This window comes from Pseudorasbora parva, chromosome 9 (genome assembly GCF_024679245.1).
Source record: "Pseudorasbora parva isolate DD20220531a chromosome 9, ASM2467924v1, whole genome shotgun sequence".
Lineage (NCBI taxonomy): Eukaryota > Metazoa > Chordata > Actinopteri > Cypriniformes > Gobionidae > Pseudorasbora > Pseudorasbora parva.
The window spans coordinates 18,798,292-18,821,203 of record NC_090180.1 but is presented as its reverse complement, the minus strand read 5'-3'; the positions used below and the strand labels follow the sequence as shown (position 1 = coordinate 18,821,203).

The following is a 22,912-nucleotide window of genomic DNA, read 5'->3' as shown; positions in this document are numbered from 1 at the left end:
AGACTAACATTAGCTTAAAAGCTATCACCTGTTAGCTTTCGTTTACAGAATAACCCTGAACAGGTTATACAGTTATTAATCATACAGATTAAACTCTTTCGTTTATTTATTACATTATAATGACAGGTGACTTGTTTTCGACAGGTTCCATGAGCTGAAGGGAAACTGTCTCAGGTAAAATAGCTCAACGTTGCTTTTCTTCGGCTCTTACCTCATATTGAATGTATTGTTTCCTCCACTCCGGGGTGATGTGGGCAGATAGGTGCTCGGTAAATTTCATTTTTATGAATATATACGGGTGTTTTTTCTTTGAGGAGAGTCTCGCGTCGCTGGAAAATTACCAGTGAATCATCGCGAGCAGAAAATCGCCCTCAGATTAACGGCTGTTTTTCGCTGCTCCGCGAGACACATACTCAGGGAAAATATTGCGATCTTTTCGAACAGCCGACCCCAATGTTCCTCATTATCCCTTCAAGTGTTTTTTCAAGTACTGCGGGACGCTAGAAGCAGTGGTTTACAGGGCTGCAGGAGCTCCAGACAGAGGTCTTTTCTGCCTGATATCTGAGGCTGAAGCTCCAGCGGCAGCCATCATTGTCAGAGAATGACGTCACGGCACGTCACCACAGAGGATGTTTTCCAGTTTGCGGTATGACCACTCATGCCTCTTAAAATAATTACTGGGAATTATAAAAATGCTAAATCAAGCGCAGGTTATTCTTAACAAAAGGTCAGTAGGTAAAGCTTTTCTCATCGGATAAAAGTGCGCATCTGATTTTTTGTTACGTGTGAACCAGCTTGTTTATCAATAATAGTTCGTTACAGCGTATAGGCTGGCTGAGTGATGTTTCTCAACCGAGTCCAAGGCTCAATCTACAAAGCAGCACTGCCTTGTTATCACTGTGATTTCCTCTCACATTTTACTCTACAATATACGTTTTGTCCATGAAATTTATGTATTATAGGCTACATATAATGTGTATTTGTATGTGTATTCATTCATTAATGTTTATATTGTTAAAATCTGAAAGAAATCAATTAAATATTGATAAAATATTTCGGTAGGCTGTTATCCTTACTATAACCTGAGATGTCACTGGTTATTCACATGATTATATAAACATTTCCAACATTTTTACAACTTAGTTTATGATATTTCAGATCCCCCACATTGAGCACAAAATATCAACAGAAAGATAGCACAAATATTTCATAAGGAAATCAAATAATTATTTTTCCCAAATGAAGAATCATTCCTTCCCAATAAGTCAGCAAATATGTATCTTTATTAACAACAGCAAATATACTGAAAAAAGCACAAAATAACTTTTTAACAATAATTACAAAACATTATTCCCATTACATTTTCGTAACATACAATATTTAATATGTATACAAATCTGTGTATGATTTTCTTCTTATAAATATATAACGAAATAAGAAGGATGTTGCTATTATTAGCTGGACTTCTCTTACATCTCTTGGAATTTTTTTTAAGAGCTAAAAACAAAAACCTAGGAGGGTTGAATGTGTGGGGAAAAGTTGTCCTGTACATCATCATGGAATTAGTCATGTTGTTCCATCAGTGTGCTGTGGATCTCCAGGAACGTGGGCCTTTCTTTGGCGTTTCTCCTCCAGCAGTGGAGCATGAGGCTGTAAACTGAATCAGGACAGCAGGCTGGCTTTGGCAGATAGACCTGAGGGGTTAAAAAAACAGCTCAGCACTGACACCTTCTGTTTTTTCTAAGTTATTACATGGATTTTTCTCCTGACTCATCTTGCAGTGACAGCTATTTTTAGGTGTTGGAGGGGGAAAAAAATGCACATATTTATGGCGCACCGCACATGACATGCGGGGAAAAATATGTATATCGTGACCACAATAAATTTGTTGCAACGACTTAGGCCTACTAATTCTTTCCTCATTTTAAGTAAATCATGCTCACTGCTACAATATAATTGATTACCTTATTTCACTAAATCATGGCCACATTGTAATAATTTGTTCCCTTGTTTTCAATTTCAATTTTTTTAACATGGCCACAATTTACTAAAATGAGGGAACAAATTGACAAGTCGTGGGAAAAATTTTGTGGCCACGATAAGCCTACAGTATATAGTTTTTGTTTGAATGTCATGTAGGAGATTCTATAATTGCAGTGTACATTTGGTATCCAAACTCCAAAGTCATAATTTTTTCTGCTTTTTTCAGATGGTTATCTTTTTAATTATTTGTTACTCATTGCCATGGATCAAATGATGTTACAGGCAATAACAATATAGTACCTTCTCAAAAAATTAGCATATTGTGATAAAGTTTATTATTTTCCATAATGTAATGAAATTAAACTTTCATATTTTAGATTCATTGCACACCAACTGAAATATTTCAGGTCTTTTATTGTTTTAATACTGATGATTTTGGCATACAGCTCATGAAAACCCCAAATTCCTGTCTCAAAAAATTAGCATATCATGAAAAGGTTCTCTAAACGAGCTATTAACCTAATCATCTAAATCAACTAATTAACTCTAAACACCTGCAAAAGATTCCTGAGGCTTTTAAAAACTCCCAGCCTGGTTTATTACTCAAAACCGCAATCATGGGTAAGACTGCCGACCTGACTGCTGTCCAGAAGGCCATCATTGACACCCTCAAGCGAGAGGGTAAGACACAGAAAGAAATTTCTGAACGAATAGGCTGTTCCCAGAGTGCTGTATCAAGGCACCTCAGCGGGAAGTCTGTGGGAAGGAAAAAGTGTGGCAAAAAACGCTGCACAACGAGAAGAGGTGACCAGACCCTGAAGAAGATTATGGAGAAGGACCGATTTCAGACCTTGGGGGACCTGCGGAAGCAGTGGACTGAGTCTCGAGTAGAAACATCCAGAGCCCCCGTGCACAGGCGTGTGCAGGAAATGGGCTACAGGTGCCGCATTCCCCAGGTCAAGCCACTTTTGGGCTACAGAGAAGCAGCACTGGACTGTTGCTCAGTGGTCCAAAGTACTTTTTTCAGATGAAAGCAAATTTTGCATGTCATTCGGAAATCAAGGTGCCAGAGTCTGGAGGAAGACTGGGGAGAAGGAAATGCCAAAATGCCTGAAGTCCAGTGTCAAGTACCCACAGTCAGTGATGGTCTGGGGTGCCATGTCGGCTGCTGGTGTTGGTCCACTGTGTTTTATCAAGGGCAGGGTCAATGCAGCTAGCTATCAGGAGATTTTGGAGCACTTCATGCTTCCATCTGCTGAAAAGCTTTATGGAGATGAAGATTTGATTTTTCAGCACGACCTGGCACCTGCTCACAGGGCCAAAACCACTGGTAAATGGTTTACTGACCATGGTGTTACTGTGCTCAATTGGCCTGCCAACTCTCCTGACCTGAACCCCATAGACAATCTGTGGGATATTGTGAAGAGAAAGTTGAGAGACGCAAGACCCAACACTCTGGATGAGCTTAAGGCTGCTATGGAAGCATCCTGGGCCTCCATAACACCTCAGCAGTGCCACAGGCTGATCGCCTCCATGCCACGCCGCATTGAAGCAGTCATTTCTGCAAAAGGATTCCCGACCAAGTATTGAGTGCATAACTGAACATAATTATTTGAAGGTTGACTTTTTTAAAATTAAAAATACTTTTCTTTTATTGGTCGGATGAAATATGCAATTTTTTTTAGATTTCATGAGCTGTATGCCAAAATCATCAGTATAAAAACAATAAAAGACCTGAAATATTTCAGTTGGTGTGCAATTGTAATCATTACATTATGGAAAATAATGAACTTTATCACAATATGCTAATTTTTTGAGAAGGACCTGTATAATATTTTCTGTAAAAAGTGTGTTATACAGCTGAAAATCATGATTTATTGTTTGTAGTATTTTTTCCATCATGTATCATTGTGTAATCAAAATACTTAAAGGGTTACTTCAGCGATTAGCATATGGCCTTGTATCAGTAGAAACCCTGGAGCATATTCAAATGATTGTGCTTTCCCCCCTCATATCCCCCTGAGACAAGAGATTTATGCATTTTATTTCTGCAAAAATTCCTCCTATGATGCAAATTGACGATATTTGCATCATAGGAGGAATGTTTGGCCAAAGGCTAAAGACTACAGCCAGCAGAGGGAGCCATTTCCGCATGTTTTGAATCTGCGCATGGGGGATGGGAGATTACAGTCAGCTGGCAGGGAGAGCTCAGCTACAGGCACTCATTTAAACGGAGCTATGCTGAGCAATGTAAGTCTTCTAACTTCTCAAATTAATTTCTATGAAAGTTAAGCTTGCAAAGGCATGAACTGAAACGCCAGACTGAACTCGCGTTGTGAATGTATGCTGTGAGTGTAGTCGCGATTACCTCAGCTCTCATCACGAGAGCTCATCAGCTCACTTTTTTCACTCCTGCAGTTAGTGCTCAGTGCTGTGATACTTGCGCGGTGACTCACTCATTATATTGAACAGACACGTTCAGTTTTTAATTGTAGTGTCTTCAACAACTCAGTCACTGTAATCAAGTTGGTGGCTTTGGGAATGGCCTCATAGGGCAGCGAAGCATCGAAGCACCAAATTAAAAAATAATTTCACATTTCTACTACATTGAGCACCCAGTTTAAATACAGATTCATCTTCCCAGCGCTGAAGTACTGTGGTAATTATTACCAATTATTAAATTACATCTTTATTAAGCATTACACAAGGGAATATTGTTATCAAATAAATTCATTTTTGTATTACTGAGATTGTTTATTCTGTAGGCCTTTGATGGGTGATGTCCTAAAAGATATGTCTAGAAAGGTTGAAACAGCCTTGCTGTACATGAAAATGATTTAGGCTTGTCATTATTATGACTGCATGCATTGCAAGTCTCACCTGTTTGTTTTGGTCTCTAAAAAACTCGCCCTTGTTTTCAATCACCTGTTCGTCAGTAAATTGGGCATACGGCTGCTCTTTGCAGAGGGTTAGAATCTCCCACAGGGTCACTCCGAATGCCCACACGTCACTCGCCATGGTGAATTTACCCTGTAGAAACACACATGTCAATCGGATGTGAGTTTAAAGAGATAGTTCCTCCAAAAATGTTAATTTTGGCATCACTTACTCACTTCAAGTTGTTTCAAACCTGTATGAGTTTCTTTCTTCTGTTGAACACAAAAGACAAAATGTTGAAGAATTTCGGTAACCAGCCAGTTAAGTAGCCATTGACTTCCATAGTAGGAAAAAAAATACTGTCAATACCTACCATCAACAGTCTGGTTACCAAAATTCATGTGTTCAACAGAAGAAAGATCCTTACTGTGTGTTCACACCGCCCGAGAGCGTAAAAATTAGCTCTTGCTGCCCTGCTAACGACGATGTAGAAAGCTTGGTGGACGCACTGCCGCTCTGACGTAGATCGAATGTTTTTTATTTATTTTTATTTTATGTATTTAAAGAGGCTGCAAATCAAACAAGGATGCTGATTGATAGACTGATATAGCCTAGAAATTTAGACACACCCTAGCGGCAGCAAATTTAATTTGCCCGCAAGTGTCGTCTAGGAACTCTCAATACCCTTCTGAGCTGTATTCCTCTCAATCTGGACGGGCCAATCACATCGTGTATAGAGTCGGTGGGCGGGGCCATAATGATGACGGCCGAGTTGCGTTTGCATGCTTCTAGTAAACACAGAAACTGGCGAACGGCGGCGGTCTTTCGAATCAGCTTTGTCTGCGATTCTGGAAGAGTTGGAGTTAAACTTTTCTCTGAGAAAAGAACAAAGAACGGCACTGAAGTCATTCTTAAAAAGGGAAGATGTGTTCAGAGTTTAGCCGACCGGATACGCCGAATGTTTAAACTATCAACAAGCTTTGTTTCACCTTCGTTGCTCTGGTTGGTGTAGCGCTATCCTATCGCGTGCAGAGGGAGTTTGAAAGACAACCGTTTATCCCGCCCCTCGGATTGAGCCCTGTCTATGGTGAGTTTCCAGACCAAACATCTTGATGTGGGTCTGGCTTGTCAGGCTAAGACTGACCACGAGTAGGGTATAAATTAACCTCATGAAATCGTTTAAATGTGAAAGTAAGAATGAATTGCATACCTGCTGAACAACGAGCGTTCTAGCGCCTATAAAATACTGTTGCGCAAATTCTTAACAAATTACACATCACTATTAATGATCTCGTCATAAATGATAGGGAAACCCGCACAGCGATGATCTTCCACTTCCATCAAACTACTCTTACATTTTGCTTGGGAACTAATGTGGTCGGAACCAAAGTTTATAGGCCTGCGTTCTCTGGATTTCTCTCAAACGGAGCACTTCTACATTCAATCAATGGCAGATTGGTTGCTGCCAGTTGCCGCCGAACCGCGTCATAGCTCATTACCATAAAGTTGAGCTGATTTCAAATCTCCTCGATGTCCAAATCGTCCAAGACACGCCGCGCCGCTCTCGCCGGAGCTCGCCGCCCGGCTCCCATTGAAAATGAATGACTTCCGGCCACCTTGCCGTTCTCGCCACCGGTGGTGTGAATGCACAGTTAGGTTTGGAACAACTTGAAGGTTTTCCATTTTTGGGTGAACTATCCCTTTATTGGCACTGTACATTTGACTCCATCAGGCTTACCAGTAGGATGCTCTCCCAGGACATCCAGCGGATGGGGAGCACAGCTCGTCCCTGTATGCGGTAGTAATCTCCACGATAGAGGTTTCTGCTCATGCCAAAGTCAGCGATCTTGATGGTGTTATTTGTGCCTACTAAACAGTTGCGTGTAGCGAGATCACGGTGAACAAAATTCAGGGATGACAGATACTTCATTCCAGAGGAAATCTGAGAGGCCATGTTGATCAATATTCTGTAGCTACAGAGAAAAGGAAGACATTTTCAGTATTTTCTGCAAAAAAAAAAAAAAAAAAAATCCATCTGATGAAACTAAATACCTCCATTACGACTGTGACCTTGGTTCCCTGAAGAGGGAACAAGATGCTGCGGGAATGCTCTGCGTGATTGCGTTGAGAGGTACATGTAAAATCAGTCTAATGGTGTGACATAGAGACAGAGCAGCACGCGTCATAATCTGAAAGCCACGCCCAGTGGGGGGTGGGGGGTGGTGGGAAACAAACCAACCGTCTCCATTGACTTTCTATTGCGGGAAGCGGCCTCCTTGTCATTTCTGACTTATAACAAAAAAACAAACAATGTCTAAAAGATGATATGTGACAAGGTGTACAGAAAACAAGCTAAAAAACCCAGAACCAAAAAACCAAAAGTGTTTATAAGCTGCTGACCCCAAAAATTGAGCATTTAAAGACAAAAGTGCACACATGCAATAGAGACAGAGCGTGTCATGTTATATTACAGTGAGAACTACGCCCACTGGAGGCAAGGCAAGGCAAGGCAAGGCAAGGCAAGGCAAGGCAAGGCAAGGCAAGGCAAGGCAAGGCAAGGCAAGGCAAGGCAAGGCAAGTTTATTTATATAGCACATTTCATACACAATGGCAATTCAAAGTGCTTTACATAGAAAGGAATTAAAATAGGGATAAAAAATGCATAAGAAAAAGAATACAATGGGAAAGTAATCAGCAGGAAATATAATATACAGTGCCTTGCGAAAGTATTCGGCCCCCTTGGACTTTGCAACCTTTTGCCACATTTCAGGCTTCAAACATAAAGATATAAAACTGTAATTTTTTGTGAAGAATCAACAACAAGTGGGACACAATCATGAATTGAAATAAAATGTATTGGATATTTCAAACTTTTTTAACAAATCAAAAACTGAAAAATTGGGCATGCAAAATTATTCGGCCCCTTTACTTTCAGTGCAGCAAACTCTCTCCGGAAGTTTAGTGAGGATCTCTGAATGATCCAATGTTGACCTAAATGACTAATGATGATAAATAGAATCCACCTGTGTGTAATCAAGTCTCTGTATAAATGCACCTGCACTGTGATAGTCTCAGAGAACATCATGAAGAACAAGGAGGGCAGGTCTGAGATACTGTTGTGGAGAAGTTTAAAGCTGGATTTAGATACAAAAAGATTTACCAAGCTTTAAACATCCCAAGGAGCACTGTGCAAGCGATAATATTGAAATGGAAGGAGTATTAGACCACTGCAAATCTACCAAGACCTGGCCGTCCCTCTTTCAGCTTATACAAGGAGAAGACTAGGCCTGTCGCGATAGTCGATAAATTAATTAATCGCACGATAAAAAACGAGCTCGATAATTTTTCCGGTCGCGATAATTGCCATATGCTTTCTTTTTTTGTTTTCCTCGTCTCTCTCGTTGACTGCGCGCGCCTCGTCCGTTTGGGGAGGTGTTTATACTCGACGCGCAGACCGGGTGCGGCGTGATGAGACGTCATTCTCGGCCAGCAGATTCGTCTGGAACTCGTGGCTCTTCAGTTGCGGAGCCACACGCATAGTTACGAAGTTTGACGTGCACAACGCCAAGCGAAATGGGGTCTCGCGCACTCCGCGTCGACGTCATTTTTGCCGCACGCACCCTCGCGCTTGAGCGGACGCGTCGTGCATAAAAGAGGCTTAAAGCTACACTGAAGTTTGATAAACGCAAGTTAATTCTTCAGTGCAATCTTTGTGTGCTAAAAAGGCACATAAGTTCCTGTAGAGATAGCAAGACACATTCTCATTTTTTGCCAAATAAATGAAAAGCATGTCTTCTCTCTTGCTGTATCAAAATATCCCTTTCCTCAGAGATGGTCAAGTTCAGTTTGTGCATGATTAGGCTATGATATAATTTGTTTTAAATACTGTATCCTAAATTGTGGATAATTAATATATCATATGCTGCAGTACATTTCTGGATAAAAAACAAACAAAAACAAGAACCGTACAGAACGGAAAACCGCGACCCTAAAACTGTGATGGGAACCGAACCGTGGGTTTTGTGAACCGTGGCGCCCCTAATATGCACCTAAAACACAATCATCCGTTGCAGTTTTCCAATTTTTCAGTTTTTGATTTGTTAAAAAACTTTGAAATATCCAATAAATTTCATTCCACTTCATGATTGTGTCCCACTTGTTGTTGATTCTTCACAAAAAATTACAGTCTTTATATCTTTATGTTTGAAGCCTGAAAAGTTCAAGGGGGCTGAATACTTTCGCAAGGCACTGTACAAAACTGACATTAGGCATGGCCTAAATACGCTATGTCTCTATGACGGGATGTCAGAAGAAAACTATAAAGCATGCCCAAACAGTGCAACACTATGTTCTAATAGTCTGAAGTAATTCGCTGACAAGCACGCAAAGAAAAAAACTGTCTGGCAGAGCGACACAGTGTCTCGTTCCCTCTTCAGGGAACCAAGGTTACAGTCGTAACCGAGGCACTCCCCTTCAAGGGAACCCACGCATCATCGAGAAATTATGCTGTGGGAACGTCTATACCCATGGCGCCATAAAGACAAGTGTCTTTCTTGTATGAAATCGTGACTAAGACAAGAGCACCTGGGACCCTGGGGTAGAGCCCAGGTCCAGGTTGTAAAATAAATGTGTGTGGTTAGGACAATTCGCATCACAAAACTCTCGAAGTGATACACCTGACTGGAGGTGGCCATACTTCTGGTTGAGGGTGCACAGACTGACATAGGGGAAGCTTGTCCGACCGACTCATATGCAAGAGAGATAGCCTCAACTATCCACTTTCTCATCCTCTGCTTGGATGCTGGGGACCCCTTTCTGGGTGACCCGAAACGAACAGCTGTTTTGACTTACGCCTCAAGACAACTCTGTGGACGTACACATCTAAAGCTCAATCTGTACAAATCCAAAAAATAACAAAAACAATATTACTTTTAAAAATAACTTTCCCTAAAACTGATCACGATAAACATTAATATTAAGTAATCTTTATTAATAGTAAGTAAACTAAATGTTGACTAACAAAATGTTTTTCGTTTTCCTATTATAGCAAATTTAGCTGTTGTTTATGGCGAAAAGTAAGTAATGTAAAAACCCCAAAAAGATATTATTTTGACCTACATTAAGTTGCATTAACAATGTATTCACTTATTTGTCAGAAATCTGAATTGCTAAAAAAGCAATTGTAACTATAATAACATTATAGCAATTCATGCTGCATCTTTATAAATACATTGATGGAGCCATACAACTGACTAATTAATACTTACAAATCAGTTTATAATGGATTATGTGTCGCATGCCTGTCCTGTCTTGTGTGCACATGTGGGTTTTGTTATAGTGGCTTTGTGCTTCTGTCATTGTCTTGATCCCTCCCCCCTTGTTATCTCATTATTGGTTTCATTTGCCCCACCTGTGTTTCTTCAGCCCTTGCTTGATTTGTCCCCTTTTATAAGCTCCTTGTCTTTGTCGGATCGTTGTCTTGTCTACGTCTCCCGTGTCCCCGTAAATTCCTAGTTTGGTATGTTTTGAGTTCAAGTTGTTATTTTTGTTATGTGTTTGGCCCCATCATGAGTTTTGTTTTGTGTTTATGCTTTATTTTATAATAAATTATCATTTTGAGTCCTCGCACCAGTTTTCTTTTGTTCTAGACGTAACATTATAAGCATGTGCATTAAGGGTGCTTTCACACCTGCCTCATTTAGTTCGGTTGAATCATACTAGAGTTCGTTTCCCTCTTTGGTGCGGTTCGTTTGGTCAGGTCTGAAAGCAGCAATCGCACTCGGGTGCGCACCAAAAGCGGACCAAACAAGCGTACCGAGACCTCCTTGAAGAGGTGGTCTCAGTACGATTTCAAACAAACTCGGGAGCGGTTCGTTTGTGGTGAGAACGTGATCCGACCTCGAACAGAACCAACTGCAAAAGTACTGATCATTTTTGGACTGAATCAGCTGCCGTAGTTAGCTTCGCTGACAATGTGTGCATGATATTATTACCTGATAGATCGTCGGCAATATTTTCGGAAGATGAGCATGTCAGAGTTAATAATTAATGCACGCCTCCTCTTGAAGTGACGAGTGATGCGCGCTCGCCATCTGCAGTGCATTAGAGCGTTGTTTTCATGTCACATCCGCGCTTCATTATAGAAATGTATTGTTTGCATACTGTGGTAAATACACACAGTGTAGTAGACTATGGCCAGGGACAAAACTGGCCCGCGCAGTCGTCTCTCCATAGTGTTATTATAGTTTGCTGGCTTTGATTCCTCTGTTGGAATTTTCCCACACGTAAATTCTGACCAAACGAAAAGCAGTTTAGGAAATACGCCATAGCCAATGAGTGACGTGGATGTTGTCACGTGCCTGCGTTTTGGTTCGTTTCAACTGGTTCAGACCAAAGCAATCAGCGTGGTGTGAAAAGGAACCAAAAAAGCTGAAAAAATGCAACAATGTATAATTGTTTGCCCTTGGTTCGGACCAAATAAACCGAACTAGAGATGTGAAAGCACCCTAAAAAAGCAAATGCATGATTTATAAGTAATTATAGAAATAACATGAATGAATGTAAATATAACTGTTCTTATAATGCAGTATAGGTATTAATGAGTCTTTATAAATATATTCATAGAATAGTTATTCTTATAAATAGGTACAACTGTGGTCATAATTATTGGCACCCCTGGTAAATATGATCAAAGAGGGCTGTAAAAATAAATCTGCATTGTTTATCTTTTTGATCTATCATTAAAAAAATCTAAACTTAGAAAATAGAAGGTGGCTGTATAGGAAAAGCTAAAGATGTTACGAATCTGCCTGGAAGAGGATGTCTCTATATTGTCTTAATGCAAGGCGAGGAGGAGAGTTTGAGTGGCTGAAGACTCTCCAAGGATCACAGATGGAGAATTGCAGAGATAAATGTCTTGGGGTCAGAAAGCCAAAAAAACAGTCAAACAACCCCTACGTCACCACATGTTGTTTGGGAGGGTTTTAAGAAAATTCCTTCTCGCTCATCCAGAAACAAACTCCAGCATATTCAGTTGTCAGGTGTGACTGGATATTCAAAAGAGACCTAGTTCTGTGATCAGATGAAACTATAAAAAGAGCTTTTTGGCAGCAAAACCACCAGATGGAATAAAAAGTACCCCATGACAACAGTTGTGGTGTTGTGGGCCTTTTTTTTTGCTTGAGGTCCTGGACATCTTCGTCAGATATATGGTCTCATGGATTCTAGCAAATGCCAATGGAATCCTGATGGAATCCTAATCCTGATGGCCTCTGCTAGAAATCTTATAATGGGCTGTGGTTGGATCTTCCATTAGGGCAATCGTCCAAAACAAACTTCAAAATCAACACAAAAATGTGTTACTGGGCACAAAATGAAGCTTCTGACATGACTTCCAGTTTCCTGACATGACCCCTATAGAAAATGCAAGGAGGGAACTTAAGAGAAGAAGCACCAGCATGGATCTGTGGATCTGATTCTGGTCTCTGATCTTTTTTCAAGTGTTCTCCAAACTCATCAGGCATTATAGGAGAAAACTCAGGGCTGTTATCTTGGCAAAAGGAGGTTGCAAAAAGTTTTTAATAGAAGGTGTTTTATTAACATGTTTATATAATGTGTTTTGGAGAAAAGCATCATATGGGGTTATAACTCATTATAAGCATGGGCTTCCTCATAAGTGTTACCTCTTTTTTTCAGTCTGTTATACCTGATGGTAGCCGAGTCACCAGCCTGAACTCCTTCGTCCTGCAGCTCATGACGGGACAGGAACTGATTGAGGTCCCCATTCTCCATGTACTCCGTGATCATGCACAGCGGATCGCTCTCAACGCACACAGCCAACAGGCGAATGATGTTCGGGTCTCTCAATCGTGAGATGATCCTGATCTCTTTCAAGAAGTCGTTCCTGAAAATGTAGATTTCCTTGAGGAAAGTTTAAACTGTCCTAAAATGGCTGGACAGCATCTGTAAAGCAGAAAGCAGTGCTTCTCAGCAACAACAGGCACGTAAAATCGATTGCGGGACACCTGCACCTGTGATTTACCTTGCGTTTTTGTTTGCGTCCTCTCTTAGAGTCTTGACTGCTACGAGCATAGGCTCATCATTCATTTCATCACAATAGTCCTTCATGAATTCCTGCATTCCCTCAGCTTCACACAGATGAACCTGCGGTAGGTATGAACACATATAACTAATAACTTGAGCAAGAATAGCATTTTGGTGACGAGAACTGTTCTCCAACCTCTCCAAATTGTCCTTCTCCAAGTTTCTCTTTAAAAATAAGTCTCTCCCTTGGAAACTCCTCCAGAGCACCATCCCTTCCTGGAGATAAAGGCATGTTGACCACAGTGACACGGTAACTGTGGGCTTCCTGCTGGCTCACGATGTCTGCCTCTGCGTAGTGTGGGACCTCCTCTGTAGGGTGGGTCGTAGAGGGTTCGGAAGGGGCATCAATCATTGCTGTAACACAACCATATAAACACTGTAGGCATGCTATGTTTTTAAAGGGATAGTTCACCCAAAAATTAAAAATCTATCATGATGTTAGCTAAATGAAACGTAAATGTCATTCCAAAATTTTTTAAATATTTTTTTATGTTTTTGTATTTGTTTGATCAAAACTACTCTAAAAAGATTAATATTGTAAAATATTATTACAATTTAAAATAACAATTTAATTTTTTTTTCATCATTACTCCAGTCTTCAGTGTCACATTACCATAGTAAATGGAATATAGCACACAAGTCAGTTGAATACTTTTATGGTGATTGTTGGTGTTTTTTTTTTTGTCCAGACAGACAATGCCACATTGAACTGTCAGTGTTAGAAAACAGTGTGAAGATCTTGTGATTAAATTGTTTCCTTGCAGGCCTTACATTTAACATCTGAAAACAAAATGCTCAAAGGTTTACAAAGCAGAATCTGCCAAAAAATAAATTATAAAAAATAAAAAATAAATTATATATATATATACACACACACACACACACACACACACACACACACACTCACCTAAATGATTATTAGGAACACCTTTTCAGTTTCTCATTATTGCAATTATCTAATCAACCAATCACATTGGTAGTTGCTTCAATACATTTAGGGGTGTAGTCCTGGTCAAGACAATCCCCTGAACTCCAAACTGAATGTCAGAATGGGAAAGAAAGGTGATTTTAAGGCATGGTTGTTGGTACCAGACGGGCCGGTCTGAGTATTTCACAATCTTCTCAGTAACTAGGATTTTCACGCACAACTCTTTCTAGGGTTTACAAAGAATGGTGTGAAAAGGGATAAGCGTCCAGTATGTGGCAGTCCTGTGGGCGAAAATGCCTTGTTGATGCTAGGGGTCAGAGGAGAATTTGCTGACTGATTCAAGCTGATAGAAGAGCAACTTTGACTGAAATAACCACTCGTTACAACCGAGGTATGCAGCTACCGGGTACCCCCACCGGATGCACTCATCTCCACTACAAATAGGAAAAAGAGGCTACAATTTGCACAAGCTCACCAAAATTGGACAGTTGAAGACTGGAAAAATGTTGCCTGGTCTGATGAGTCTCGATTTCTGTTGAGACATTCAGATGGTAGAGTCAGAATTTGGCATAAACAGAATGAAAGCATGGATCCATCATGCCTTGTTACCACTGTGCAGGCTGGTGGTGGTGGTGTAATGATGTGGGGGATGTTTTCTTGGTACACTTTAGGCCCCTTAGTGCCAATTGGACATCGTTTAAATGCCACGGCCCACCTGAACATTGTTTCTGACCATGTCCATCCCTTTATGACCACCATGTACCCATCCTCTGATGGCTACTTCCGGCAGGATAATGCACCATGTCACAAAGCTCGAATCATTTCAAATTGGTTTCTTGAACATGACAATGAGTTCACTGTACTAAAATGGCCCCCAGTCACCAGATCTTAACCCAATAGAGCATCTTTGGGATGTGGTGGAACGGAAGCTTCGTGCCCTGGATGTGCATCCCACAAATCTCCATCAACTGCAAGATGCTATACTATCAATATGGACCAACATTTCTAAAGAATGCTTTCAGCACCTTGTTGAATCAGTGCCACGTAGAATTAAGGCAGTTCTGAAGGCGAAAGGGGGTCAAACACAGTATTAGTATGGTGTTCCTAACAATCCTTTTTAAATACATTTTTAATAAAGCCTTTTTAAGAGTTTTGTTTGAGCTCCTCAATTGTCCTCAGTGTAAAAAAATAGATCTCAAAATCATACAGTCACTGCTGAAAAGGGTTCAAATAGGCAAAAAATGCTGGAAAACTGAATCAATTTTTTGGTCTTGTGGACTATATATGTAAACATATTTTATGTAAAATATTTTATTTAGGACAGTACTAAGTAAAATGTACTAAGTATATGATCCCAATTATTTTGTTAAAATCATTAACATTTTTGCAGATTCTGCAAGGGCTATGTAATCTTTTGAGCATGACTGTATTAACCAAGTTTGGTGTGTCGAAAATTAAGACTAGACAATATAATAGTACCATGTCATACTGAGTAATCTAACTAATAACACCATGATTTTGATATTTTGATGATTTTGGCCCATTGACTTCAACTGTGTAGAGAAAAAATAATATTTCTCAAAATAGTGTCTTCTGTGTTCCACAGAAGGACAAATCTTTTGCCGTCGCATGAGGGTAAGTAAATGATAACAGTATTTTCCTTTTTGGCTGAACTTTTCCTACATACACATAATGAGCATAATGAGCTAGAATGAAGAGGAAAACAGATCCAAGAATCTTGACACTAACCAAGGTTTTCCGTAGCCTGGAACTCTGGTAGTTTCCTTAAAAGTTGTGATGGCTCCTGATAGTCGGATCCCATGGGGAAAATCCTTTCATACGTTGAACTGGATTCAGCATCACTGGACAGAGAGGAGTGACGGTGGGCGAATTCCTCTCTCTGAACAGAAAGATGCACATTCAGCTCATCGTCTAGCATGCGGCGAGAAGCCTGTAAGTGTTACATACATGCTACATTAATGAACTGACAGGGTGAATGGCACATCTTTCTATTGAAAAAGATCACAAATAGTCATTTTATGCTCAGGAAATGCACAGCAGGCTGCAAACCTTATTTAGAGGTTGATAAAGTTGAGGTTGATGCTGAAGATGATAATCTTACCTTCTCCATCATCTTCAGCCAGACCTGCCGCCATAGTATGATTATTATGATGGCTAACAGAATGACAATAATGGCCACCAAACAGCCAATTAGGATCCTTGTGCTGCTGTCATCAGTTTTGGTAGTGGGATCATCCCCTGCAGAATATTTATTGTGGAAAAGATGATACAAATGAATTGTGTGCAAATTGACATCCTTTCATACAGCTATTAAGAGTCTCAATGATTCTATAAAAAGTCCAGTTAGGATTTCTCCCATTCATATAAAGTGTATCAGACCCATCTTAAAGAAAAAAATAAATTAAAATAAATTAAAAAAAAAAACCTCTGCTTGATCTGTTAGTGTATAAAAATATGTTTCATTTAAATGTATGTGGCCATTGCATTAAGTAATGAACGCCAGGGGGCGCTGTTGCCTGTAACTTCATACTGTACTGTACTACTGTAACAACCAAATGGCACCATGCAAGTGAAGATGATTATTCACAAAGAATGATCAATGGTATGTAAAATAATTATACCATTTACCTTGATAAATGCCTGGGGTTTGGTTACGTTTACGAGGAACAAGAGAGGTGTTGTACACTGCTGTATCTGAAAGGTTAAATTGGGTGAAAAGCATTTTAAACTGTAGCAGTAGACCAAATGTATTTTTAGTAGGCTATTAATGTGCTAAAATGAATAATGAAAAAGTGAACAGATAAGAAAAGGAAAGCTAGAGATGAAAGAAAGAAAATGCAGTGTGATTAAACCCTCTATTACCTGACTGGAAAGCAATTTCACTGAACATCATCCAGATGCCATTGAATAAAAAACGGCACCTAATTGCGCTGGCCATGCGGTTGCCAAGGGCAACGGTGACAAACCGAGCACTTGGACTGATGTTGTCCGCTTTCTGCTTGAACAACACAGGATTGGGCTCCCAGTCTGAATCCGAACGGAAGTAACACATGGCCTGACGGAAGATTTTTACTCCCCATGTGTACATGTTGTTACAGTGGACCTATTTAAACAGAAGGATATCCATTCAATACAAAATAGTAATGATACATTCATGATAGTCCTTGTGAAAAAGATGTTATAAGAAAACTTATTATGGAAATAATATACTTTCAAATAATTTCATTGTCTTTGTCTTTGAAACACGGTTTAAATGTTGCATGTTAAATGTATGACAAGCATTAATTGTAAATTAAAATATACTTCTTTAATGTCATATAGCTTATAGAGAATAAGTGAGCAACTAAACAACACACATGATTACACTCTAAAAAATTCTAAATAAAAAACAACCCAATGTTGATTCAAATATGGACTAACCCAGCAGTTTGGTTGTTTTAACCCAGCGACTGGGTTATCTTGAGCAAATATTTAACCCAATCGCTGGGTTAAAACAACCCAATTGCTGGGTTAAAACAACCCAATTGCTGGGTTAGTCCATATTTGACCCAACATTGGGTTAAAACAACCCAGCATTTTTTAGAGTGTAGGAACCATGGAAACATAATTAGTAAACACATTCTTAAAACTTTAAAAAAGAAAAAGAAGAAGCTAACTAACAGAAATATCTTTTAAGAGTGAACACAAGCAACGTGCCAAATTTTGTATGACATGTATTTAAAGGGTTACTTCAGTGATTAGCATATGGCTTTGTATCAGTAGAAACCATGGAGTATATTCAAATGATTGTGTTTTCCTCCCTCATATCCCCCTGAGACAAGAGATTTATGCATTTTATTTCTGGAAAAATTCCTCCTAGGACCAAATTGGCGATATTTGCATCATAGGAGGAATGTTTGGCCAATGGCTAAAGACTACAGCCAGCAGAGGGAGCCATTTCCGCATGTTTTGAACCCGCGTGGGGGATGGAGATTACACTCAGAGCTCAGCTCACAGCTACAGGCACTCATTCAAACGTAAGTCTTTTAACTTCTCAAATTAATTTCTATGAAAGTTAAGCTTGCAAAGGCATGAACTAAAATGCGCCAGACTGAACTCGCATTGTGAATGTATGCCGTGAGTGTAGTCGCGATTACCTCAGCTCTCATCACGAGAGCTCATCAGCTCATTTATCTCACTCCTGCAGTTAGTGCTCAGTGCTGTGATACTCGCGCGGTGACTCACTCATTATATTGAACAGACACGTTCAGTTTTTAATTGTAGTGTCTTCTCCAACTCAGTCACAGTAATCAAGTAGGTGGCTTTGGGAATGGCCTCACATGGCAGCAAAGCATTCTGGGAATTGTAGTCTTTCATCCCCATGAGACAAAAATACATTTTCTGTCTTTTCTCAGTCTAGAAGGCACCAAATTCAAAAATAATTTCACATTTCTGCTACATTGATTACCCAGTTTAAATACAGATTCATCTTCCCAGCACTGAAGTACCCCTTTAAGAAAGGAAGATGTGTTCAGAGTATTGCTCTGAACTGGATACGGAAAGGATACGGACACGGAAAGTTATATCTATCAACTAGCTCCGCTTCTCCTTCTTCGTTGCTCTGGTTGGTTGTAGTGCTATCCTATTGCGTGCAGAGGGAATCTGAAAGACAACCATTTGTCCCGCCCCTTGAATTGAGCCCTGCCAATGGTGAGTTCCCAGACCAAACATCTTGATGTGGAACTGGCTTTTCAGGCTAGAAGACAACAACTCCCAAGATTCAGCTACGCCTTTGTTTTGTTTTGAAAAGCGACCTTTTTGAAACGCTGAAAATTACATACTGTGCCTTTAAGCACACTACTTTTCAAAAGGGACATGTAGGTGCAAATGCATTTCTGTAGATCAGACAAACCTTCATTGATGTGAAATTTCTGACCCGGTCAAACTCAAATGTCATCTCCACTGAGCCACCAGGGAAACTAGCATTGGTCCAGCCAACATAGTCATAGCCAGGCCAGGCACCATACACCTGACTTTTAGTAAAGTCATCTAAACCCCAGCTCCCATCAGTGAGCTGTCCAAGGCCTTCTGTCATGCTGAAAGAAAAAGAAAACCTTGTTGTTTAATTTGTCTGAATGAAGTGGTGATATTTGCTTTAGTGTAAGTGAGTGATCCTCTACCTGTAACTAATGGCGCCATCATACACAGTGTCATTTAAATAGATTTGTTGGCCTTTGAAATTCATCTGTTGGCCAGAAGGGGCGCTGTAGGACACCAGACCATCTGCAGCAGAGAGTACATTTTTAATTATTTCTTAAAGAGGCTAAATCAATCCCATAATGGCTTGAAACACATTCTACACTAGAATGTGAATGCAAATATTTGTAGCTTTTTTATGCATTTTTGCGATTAGACATTTTAGGGTTTTGTTAATGCCACAGCCTGCATTTGAGTACTTGTACAAATAATGTTTCTGAAAGAAAGGACATAGTTTACCGAGCCATTCACAGCCGTAGAGCTCCACCCTCATACACACAATCATAGAAGGGTCAGTCACAGGCATGAAACGCACAAAACGAGCAATAATGGGAGGCTCCAGGTCCTTAAGCACAACATCATAGGCGTTACGGTTCCCTTCGATTATCTAAATAATGGTGAAAACACAGAGGCCATGAAATTAAATTTCACAATAAGCATTATTCTTTAAGGCTTCAAGTGATGGTTCATCCAAAAATAAATGTTCTGTCATCATTTACTCACTCTTGTGTCATTCCAAACCTATGAAGCCCCTAAAAAAGACAAGGATATAAGGAACAGAATTGTATTTCAACACATGTTTTTTCCCCCCTACCTCTTATTATTTCCATCAAAAAGGCTTTGCAAGTGAATGCTAATTTTCTCAGCACAATGCAAACGTTTTGTGAGAGAAGGCAAAAGCATTGAAATATAATTCCCCCCATGTCCCTTTAGGGGCTCAGTGCAAATCTGTTTGACTTTTCTTTCCATACAATGAAAGTCATGAGTGTGATGAAATGATGACAGAATTAGCATTAATTTACATGTACTATCCCTTTAACATCTCAACTAATCACATCAAAGATATTATGACTCTTTGCATGTACTGAGCCTCCATGATAAAGAAACCACAATTGGATCCTGTCACATATAGTCACACAGACACACACACACACACACACACACACACACACACACACACACACACACACACACACACACACACACACACACACACACACACACACACACACACACACACACACACACACACACACACACACGTCATGTTTCCATGTTTTATGGGGACTTTCCATAGGCATAATGGATTTCATACTGTACAAACTGTACATCCTGTCCCCCTACACTGCCACTGCCCCTAAACCTACCCATCACAGGAAACATTCTGCATTTTAACTTTCTCAAAAAAACCAGGATGAATCTGGTGTGTGGGACTAATTAACTACACTGTAAAAAAATTGTGGTGGTTTTTGTTGGTTTAACTTAAAAAAATAAGTAACCTGGTTGCCTTAAAATTTTGAGTTTATTGAAATTAAAAATTTGAGTTGATACAATGAAGAAAATTTGTTTAATAAATAGAAACTTAAAATATTTTTATATCTGAACCAAATAAAAAATGTGATAAATCATGAAAATAGCACTATTTGGCATGTTTCACTGCATCATCACAAATTAAACACACACAATTACCCAATATGCTTACAAAATCTTTTAATAATATTTTAATAAAGGTTGTCGAATCTCAAAAAAAATTCATTGTATTAACTCAAAATTTTAATTTCAATGAACTCAAAATTTTAAGGCAACCAGGTAACTTTTTTTCTAAATAATTTTTTAGAGTGTAATGAGGAAATCAGAGAAACATGAACAGCCATAGTGTAGCTGTTAAACCACACCAAGGTGTCATGGGTGATTCTCTAAACAGCATTTTGTAAAATTCGCAGCTGTGCTTTTTTTTAACAAGGGCATTGGTGATAACAGACCATGGGAGGTTTTGAGATATGTGTGTTCCAAGGAATTTAAAATTACTGACCATTAACACAAAGCCCCCTTTGATGTAAAGAGGGGCAGGTTCCTCCCTCTTCCTTCTAAAATCTATCACCAGCTCCTTGGTTTTTGAAGAGTTAAGTGCCATATTGTTGTCAGAGCACCAGAAAGTGAGTTTTTGGACTTCATCTCTGTAGGCAGACTCGTTGTTATAACATATCAGTTCCCACTACAGTAGTGTCATCTGCAAACTTGATGATAAAATTGCTGTCATGGATTGGTATACAGTCATGGGTGTATAGAGTGTATAGCAGAGGGCTCAGCACACAGCCCTGGGGGACCCCAGTGGTGAGGTTCAGGACTCAGGACTGAGAAGTGATGGGACCCCAGCCTGACTAACTGTTAAAAAGTCCTGGCTCCATCTGCAAGTATAATGGTTGACACCAAAACAGTGAAGTTTAGACACCATTCTGCTATTAAATGCAGAGCTAAAACCCACAAACAGGATTCTCGCATATGCGCTGGATTTTTCCAGATGTGTTAACATAGTGTGAAGTATTTCCTGTTGAACTGTTGGCTCTATATGCGAATTGGTGCTGGTCCAAACTGTGAGGGAGCGAGCACTTAATGCGCTTTAACACCAGCTGTTCAAAGCACTTCATGACAGTGGAGGTAGTCATTGAGGCTGCTGACAGATGATTTCATACGAATGGGCACAATGGTGACAGATTTAATTTAGGAACATTTAGGAACAGTAGAGTTAGACAGAGAGAGGTTGAAGATGGAAGTAAAAACCTTAGTCAGCTGGTCTGTATAGTCCTTCAATACTCTTCCTGAAATACCGTCGGGACCAGCAGCCTAACTGGCGTTCACACCACGGAGCACTAACCTGGCCGCACTTTTACTCAGCGTAAGTGCCAGGTTGTCCATAGCTGGTACTGGCTGACTCTACCTCAGTCACTTCAAAACGTGCAAAGAACGATGATTAAGCTCCTCATCTGGTTCTGATGTCAAGATCTTTGGAGCCCTTAAAGTTTGTGAGGTGCTGGGTGCCCTGCCAGATGCCCCCGGGTTCCCTCTCACTGAAATGTCCCTCTATCTTTCTCCTGTAATCTGCTTTTGCCTCCTTAATGCCTCTTTTTAAGTTGGATCTGGAAACGCTAATACCGAGTTACCGGACCTAAAGGCTGCGCATCCACCATTATTGTAAAACAAAATGGTGGATGCAAAGTTTGTTAAATCCTGTTTTAAAAACATGTCCCATATGGTGCACTCAATATAATCCTGCAGTTGTGGGACTGCATCCTCAGGCCAAATCTTTGTGTATCTCACAATAGGCATAGTTTTCTTAATAAGAGGTCTAAACGCTGGAGTGAGAAAAAGAGATAAATGATCAGGCTGGACCAAGGATGGGTAGAGACTTCACCTTATATTACTGTATACATGGTCCAGTGTGTTTTGACCTCTCGTTGAACATGTAACATGCTGATAGAATTTAGAAAGGATCCTCTTTAGAGTTACATGATTAAAGTACCCAGCCACACTAAAGATCCCATCGAGGTGCACAGACTGCAATTTATTGATGGCTATTTGCAAGATGTTTAATGCTGTATTAGTGTTAGCACCTGGTGGAATGCACACAAGCAGTGTTTTTAGGTCACTGTAATGTTTTTACACCACCTGTTTTTAGAGTAGACGCACAATCCCCCTCGTCTGCTCTTGCCAGAGTCGCTGTTAACATGATAGCTTCATCTGGGATCCCCAAGTATCTACATCTCTGTTATTACCATAATTAAGCAGTTCTGCACCGATTTTTGTGTCTCGGTGGTCATCGACAGCTCATCCATCTTATTGCAGAGGGATTTGGCATTAGTCAGGTAGATGCTGGGTAGCGCTGGCCTGTGTGGAGATTTCCTTAACCCGTTCCGCAGTCACGCTTCTGGCGTCTATCCCTGCGCCTCCTCCTGCATCTTTCGCCTAGTGATCCACGGACTGGTC

The 22,912-nt window shown here is 40.1% G+C and overlaps 2 protein-coding genes across 7 annotated transcripts in view; both read right to left on the bottom strand.

Moving 5' to 3' along the window:
* xpr1b (xenotropic and polytropic retrovirus receptor 1b) overlaps positions 1 to 628 on the bottom strand; it is a 31,337-nt gene extending 30,709 nt beyond the window's left edge. Inside the window, exon 1 of the mRNA XM_067454253.1 lies at positions 212 to 628. Coding sequence (XP_067310354.1) covers positions 212 to 280 — 69 coding nt within the window. The 5' untranslated portion in view covers positions 281 to 628. The remainder of the gene's footprint in view (positions 1 to 211) is intronic.
* A 637-nt stretch (positions 629 to 1,265) lies between these two features.
* ddr2b (discoidin domain receptor tyrosine kinase 2b) overlaps positions 1,266 to 22,912 on the bottom strand; it is a 29,900-nt gene continuing 8,253 nt past the window's right edge. For 4 of the 6 annotated variants that reach the window (XM_067454247.1, XM_067454248.1, XM_067454249.1 and 1 more), the window contains 13 exons: positions 19,388 to 19,535; positions 19,072 to 19,174; positions 18,804 to 18,987; positions 16,775 to 17,015; positions 16,541 to 16,606; positions 16,014 to 16,150; positions 15,641 to 15,842; positions 13,100 to 13,317; positions 12,902 to 13,023; positions 12,566 to 12,763; positions 6,599 to 6,833; positions 4,864 to 5,013; positions 1,266 to 1,694 (listed from right to left, as the gene is read on the bottom strand). In XM_067454247.1, coding sequence (XP_067310348.1) covers positions 1,563 to 1,694; positions 4,864 to 5,013; positions 6,599 to 6,833; positions 12,566 to 12,763; positions 12,902 to 13,023; positions 13,100 to 13,317; positions 15,641 to 15,842; positions 16,014 to 16,150; positions 16,541 to 16,606; positions 16,775 to 17,015; positions 18,804 to 18,987; positions 19,072 to 19,174; positions 19,388 to 19,535 — 2,136 coding nt within the window. In that variant the 3' untranslated portion in view covers positions 1,266 to 1,562. Of the gene's footprint in view, positions 1,695 to 4,863; positions 5,014 to 6,598; positions 6,834 to 12,542; positions 12,764 to 12,901; positions 13,024 to 13,099; positions 13,318 to 15,640; positions 15,843 to 16,013; positions 16,151 to 16,540; positions 16,607 to 16,774; positions 17,016 to 18,803; positions 18,988 to 19,071; positions 19,175 to 19,387; positions 19,536 to 22,912 lie in introns of those variants that run through there. The other 2 variants (XM_067454250.1, XM_067454252.1) reach the window with 2 other exon arrangements.